This window comes from Apium graveolens, chromosome 4, assembly GCF_009905375.1.
Source record: "Apium graveolens cultivar Ventura chromosome 4, ASM990537v1, whole genome shotgun sequence".
Classification (NCBI taxonomy): Eukaryota; Viridiplantae; Streptophyta; class Magnoliopsida; order Apiales; family Apiaceae; genus Apium; species Apium graveolens.
This window is the reverse complement of record NC_133650.1, coordinates 288,523,272-288,529,576: the sequence shown is the minus strand read 5'-3', so window position 1 is coordinate 288,529,576 and position 6,305 is coordinate 288,523,272. Positions and strand designations below refer to the sequence as shown.

Sequence of the window (6,305 nt, the reverse complement as noted above, 5' to 3'; positions counted from 1 at the left end):
TTGAATCCTTTCTGCAAAGTAGTGAAACATCATTAAATAAAGATATGGATGTATTCCAGATAGCTCATATTAATATATGTTTATGGATTTACTGGAAAGTTCATATATGGTACATTAAGAAAATCAACCCATACCAAGCCAATTCATGAATGACAGTTCTGCAATTTGAATTCACCGCCACATCGGAGGAATACATTAATTAAAGCCCCAACTCACGTAACAATCTATCAATACAATAGTTTACCAAAATTAGTTAGAACAGTACCTTCCACTCTGATTTTGTAAAATCAAAGCAAATTTGATGGAAAAAACCTAGATGAGGTGTTGTTGCTTAATTAATATATTCATCTGCTGTGGCAGTGAATAGAAATTGCAGTACTGTCATTCATGAACTGGGTTGGTATAGGTTGATTTTCTTAATATACCATATAAGAACTTTCAAGTAAATCCAGAAAAATATATTAATTTCAGCTATCTCGAGTACATCCATGTATTCATTTAATGATGCTTCATTACTTTGCAGAATGGATTCAAACACGTATATATAATTATTTTAGAAAAATATAATTAGGGATATAATCTAAAATTAAAGAAGGCTAGATTTTGTATTTTTTTGTCAGGAAAGGTTTATTCTTACATGAATTGCACATAAATTGCACTGTAGTATAATATCCCGAATAAGTGATTTCTTTCATTTTTATTTGAAGGGTGGAGTAGGTTTTAGTACTATGGGCTAAGTTTTACAACACTAGGAACGATTTATATCGAGTAAATTTTACAGAATGGAGTAGGTTTAAGTATTATGAATGAGTTTTGAAGTACATAGCTAGCACATTTAGTACTTTGGAGAGTAGGTTTTTCATAATGGAATAGTTTTCTAGTAAATAGTAGGTTTTATACGAAGAAGTAGTTGTTGTAGGTTTTATATTACATAACATAATTTAAAGTAAGATGTTATTTTTTATTAAATTATTAATTAAAGGAAAAGATGTGTGAGTAAGTTTTTCTTAATTGAGTAGGTTTTGTAATAGTAAAGTATGTTTTGTACTTGTTAGTATGTTTTGCAAATGAAGTCTTAGTATAAACTTAAATTTTAATGTAAAATAAAATAAGGTTAAATTGTGTAAATATTTTTAATGAGGTATGACTTATAACTTATAAAGCATTTTGTAGATTTTACGTCGCACAATAATTAGAAAAGGCAACTTATATAATGATATATATGTCAAATTTTAAAAAGGGAGACATATATTAGTCGTTTGACTCTACTTTATACATCGGATCATAGAAAATCAAATGTATATTATAGATATATACGTTAGTTTATTATTTTCCAACATATAATGGTGTTACACATGATTGAGATATACATCGGTCGTTTCGATATCGAACATATATGGTTGTGTCTTTATATATATACACTACAAAAAAATGTCAATAAACAACGGGTCACAACTGATATATAAAGTGCTAAAAACCGAGTAACAGGTCCATGTTCTTCACATCGGTTTTGAACCGATGTTTATTAACATTTTTAACAACAGCTTCATTTCAGCAACCTATGTTTTAATATGTATTAGACATTAGTTTGCAACTGATGTCTAATATACGATAAACAATGTCACGGTGTTTAATATACATCGATTTATTTTCTTGAAGTATTGTAATATGCCCTTAAATATATCAATATATTATAAATATGCATTTTATTTGAAGTGTATTAGAAATTATTAAATTACTTCAATTATAATATCTATTGATTTTACCATAATTTAAATTCTCGCAATAAGGGGGTTAATTATTAGAAGTGTGTTATTAACATTTTTTTTAAATTTTAATAGTATCTCTTATAGTTTTTGAGAAAATATTATTCACGATTAAGCATTTATGGTATTTTATAGTGAGTTTATGGCTATCTTATTTCAACGATTATAATTTCTAGTTCAGAAATCTTTATTTTATTTTTTGTATATTCAATTACCAATATTTCGTACTTTGTACATTTTTCCGATTTAAGAGGGTTGTGTCACTAATTCCCTCCCTTATAAATAATTATATATTAAGCATTTTTATTTACTTCATAACTTCTCGGAAAAGAGTAATATTTTATTTTAACTTATTTAGTTAATTAAATATTCAAGTACATTTTATTCTTCAAAATATTTTATGGACTTTGTGAGTTAGCAAATACTTAATTTATCCTCTAAGTTTTGAAACAATATATTTTAAAGTATTGGTGTAGATTATGGTATTTTAGTAAATTATAAAATAAAAAGGCTAACTAATAAAAGACTATTTATATATCTCTACTAGTAATTTATAATTATTTTCTCAATTAGAAACCTCTAGGGAATTCTAGAATGCGGGAGAGTGTTGTTACCATAGTTAATTAACTCACATTAGTTAGTTAACAAAGTTATAAATGAGTTGAGACTCACCAAACACACCACCATATAATTCCTAAATTATTTCTTCCCCAATATTTCAACACTCACTAGTAAACTAATTAGGATATTATAGTTTGGGTTGGTGGTAATTAAGCAAGGATCAAGTGGATTTTTGGAGGAGAATTAGAGTGGCAATCAAGAGAAGTGTATTTGGGATGAATAAAAAACAAATAAATATATTAAAGGTAATTACTTTTGAATCTTTTCTTCAATTAATAAAGATATGAATGATTTGTCTTAAATTATATTTATGATCAAGGATCATGTAGGATTACATAATTAATTTTGGTTATAAACTATTTTGTATGATTAATATTTTAGAAATGCTAAAGTTTGATTAATGTAAAAAAAATGGTTCATTATTAATAATAAAAATTAAATGGGCCATCAGGGTCCAATTTATTAGAAATTGGGCTTTATCCCCATATTAAAACAAAATAGGGTTTTGAATGGAAAATGGGTATTTGATTTTTGTGAATTGAATAAGGGGGTTAGTTGATTATTTGTGTTGAGAATGAAGTGGGGTATGGTGGTTGGATGTTGGGGTGTGAACGAAGGGCCGGAAAATCAGAGAACCATAAGAGGAGGACAAGGGGGTGGGTAGTTGCTTGAGTGTGGTGGTGTAATCGTGTGCGTGCATGTGTGGATTGTGTGTGGTGTGTGTATGTTGTGGTGTGTGTTTGCTGTTTTGGGAGGACGAAGCCACCACCATCGGTGGTGGCGGCGGCGCGATAACGGGTGAGAGAGAGATAGAGAGAGAGATAAGGGAGAGAGAATGAAAACGAGAGAGAAAGAAATAATCGAAGAGAGAGAGAATTTTTTTTTGAAATTTTGGCCGAAAAATGGGTTCGAGGTCGAATCCGAAGAAATCACCTCGGCGGATTGATAAATAGGAAGAAAAGCACTTAAACGAGCATACAATCTTGGTTAATTTTTTTCTTATTAGATAATAAATTCGATTTGAATTTTTATGAATAGCAAAGGGTGAGTTATTAAAATTACCATCTAAGAAAATAAATGTTTAGGTGGTCGTTACATATTCGATTATTATCAATAAAAAAGTTCATAGGATTAAATTTTCTTGAAATATTTGTACTCAGGTGATTTGGTGTGGTTATTTATTTATTTTAGAAAATAGTCGAAGTGGAATTATTAACGCGAAAAGGTGAATTTTGACTACTAGTGCGCTAGTAATCGGAGAGGCAAGTTTTCTATGCTCCCTTTACCAAAAATAATTATGTAATTTACACGTTCTATTGGTCTAAATAGTAAAATATAGAATTTATCTATCATTTCTAATTAATTAATTAATTAAGTATAATTAATAAAACCACCAAGCTACATGCATAATTCTAATTAAACAATACTTACCCCAAGAATGTTTAAAACAATTTATTCATAAATAAAAAGAGTACATTGGAGTAATATAGTATACTCCATAAACCAAAACACAAGTTTTTAATAACAAAAATATGGTTCATAGCTCCATAAGCAAAAAGAACATTAACAAGAATAACTATTTTAAGATGTAAGGGGCTATTCTAGCTATTCCTGCATGTGCCGCTATTTCAAAACGTCATTGCCTTGGAATTGATCCCCCAGCAGCAACAAGTTGGTTGTGTAACTACAATTTTCAAAGAAATGATTGTATTATAATTCCTTCTACAATAGAATGTGCTTTTATCTTATATTATAAGAACATGTAATGTAGGTATTTATGGGCACCAAATTTACTCTAGATTAAAAGTACCTTGAGCAAGGTCTCAAGCTTGTTCTTCACTAAAAAATATTCTGTCTGCATTTTTTGTACTGAATCAAAACATCTGCAAATATAAAGGTTTAGTTAGTTAGTAACATGTACACCACAAATGAAAATATACCCTTGAGAATAAAATTACCTTTGAACATTTTGTTGCCTGTAGTGCTCAACAAGGACATTACATGCCTGGTGAAGTCTGTGCGCTCCAATGCTGACAAAAAATATTAACAACATAATGTATTGGTTAAACAAAAACCAATGATTTTTGATAAGTTAGAATAATATCTTTCTTTTATATCTTTTAACCATAACAACTAAAATATTGTCTTATTCAGTTTTGAACTATTTTATCCCACAAGTGGTGGCTACCGACTAGCATGTGAGCATTCACATGCTTATAGTTGTGTTGCATATAATAAAATAAGTAGTGCTTATAATTAAAATTGATAACGCCTCACAAGAGATGTAAGTTTGTAAACATCTTATAATAATTAAATTATTTAAAATGAAATCTCTCCTAATTATAATTAAACATATATGAGGCACCATAAAGAATGTTTAACATGCATATGAAGCGTGACTGATTAAACTTTCATATTAGAGTAAGGACATGCTTGTGGTAATAATTATAGTTGACCCAAAATGACTTAGTAAAATGGAACACTAGATCTGAAAAAATATTGAAACACCAAAACTAGGACATACTAGAGAAGTTTTAGGTGGAAAAAGTCTTCCCACCACATAAATACATGGTATAATGACTTTCTACATATGCATTAATAAAATTAATTTACCTGGATGTAGAACCTTTGAGCAAAAAGGTAAGGATTTCAACTTTTTTCCAATCAATGAGCTGTTGGTGCCTAAAAATAAAGGTACATAGAAATAAAGTATGGTTTATTAGATTAATCAGTAGAATCAATACAAAAAGTATGGCCAAAAATGTCCACACACAACAGAGTCGAATTAATCTTACAAAGCTGTTATAATGTTAAGAACAGTTCTCTCAAAATTGTCGAAGAAGTTAGACACGGTTTCAACCACAAAATTTGGGTCTCTAAGATCGTCTTGCATCTTTTGAAGGTTTTTGAATTGACCATCCAGATATTCCTAATTTTTTTGTAATTACAAAAACATCATCAATGGTTAAGTATAAACAATACATACACAAATCAATAATAGAAATGCACATAAGAACATCTTGTTGAGTTTTAAGTAAAACACAAACACAACATAATAAAAAACCATTAGAACAATTTATATGTAAACATCATTAAACACACTCGACAAAAAATTGTAAATTAAGTGTACATAACTGATCCAGAAAGAAAAAAATACCTCATTATACAAATAGTTAGTATAGTCAAGTATTTGTCTTTGTAATTGAACAGTAGTGCTAACATTAGCCATTTTTAATATTCAAAGAAAATGTTGAGAGTTTATGTAGGAAGTAGTTTCTCTAAGGTATTGGAAATTTAAATTGTAAGAGATGTTGCCTCTGATTTTATGCTTGTGCTTGTTGTTTCACCTAGGAGATATGGTCATCTACCTACCTAGAAGAAGTATCGGGGCCCGGGCCCACGGTAGACTTTTTATACTTTACACTAAAGATATTGCTTTTGACTTATGTTTGTACTGCTCGTTTCACGTTGGGCATGTAGCCATCTACCTACCTAGAATAGGTAGGCCCACCAAGGCTAGACTTTTTATATTGAAAACATTTAATGTCATAAAGCTATCTACCTACCTAGAATACGTAGGCCCGCCAAGGCTAGACTTTTTACGTTTAAAATATTTAATGTCATAAATAAATGTTAGTTGTGATAAAAAATGGCAATTAATGTTATGCAAAATTTTAGTTCAAATGCTCTGATAGAGATAATAAAAACAAAAAATACAGAAGAGAAATTTTGGCTCAAATGAAGGCGATAAACACAAAAAATACTCATTACCTAAAGAATTTATTTTATTTTGGTTTTTTTATTTTTCTTTGCATATTTATTAGGGAGTACTCAATTTCATTGTGTGATAACTTTTTTTTCTATTTATCAAGGCATTATATTTTAGTGGTTGAGGATTACTAGAACAATGTATTCCTT

The 6,305-nt window shown here is 29.2% G+C and overlaps 1 protein-coding gene across 1 annotated transcript; it reads right to left on the bottom strand.

The window, feature by feature from the left end:
- Nucleotides 1–3,877: 3,877 nt before the first annotated feature.
- On the bottom strand, nucleotides 3,878–5,666 carry LOC141717206 (histidine-containing phosphotransfer protein 1-like). Its single transcript, XM_074519302.1, has 6 exons — nucleotides 5,545–5,666; nucleotides 5,183–5,316; nucleotides 5,001–5,069; nucleotides 4,346–4,417; nucleotides 4,198–4,270; nucleotides 3,878–4,071 (listed from the first exon to the last, which is right to left on the bottom strand). Exons 1-6 carry the CDS (start codon nucleotides 5,614–5,616, stop codon nucleotides 4,024–4,026), a joined length of 468 nt encoding a protein of 155 aa, XP_074375403.1. The 5' UTR covers nucleotides 5,617–5,666; the 3' UTR covers nucleotides 3,878–4,023.
- Between the last annotated feature and the right edge of the window lie 639 nt (nucleotides 5,667–6,305).

What these genes read in the sequence shown, in the direction of transcription:
- LOC141717206 (XM_074519302.1), bottom strand. Translation starts at nt 5,616, where the DNA reads ATGGCTAATGTTAGCACTACTGTTCAATTACAAAGACAAATACTTGAC. An exon ending in CTTAACATTATAACAGCTTT is followed by an intron (nt 5,070 to 5,182) that starts GTAAGATTAATT and finishes CTTTATTTTTAG; the next exon opens with GCACCAACAGCTCATTGATT. An exon ending in AGGCAACAAAATGTTCAAAG is followed by an intron (nt 4,271 to 4,345) that starts GTAATTTTATTC and finishes TTATATTTGCAG; the next exon opens with ATGTTTTGATTCAGTACAAA.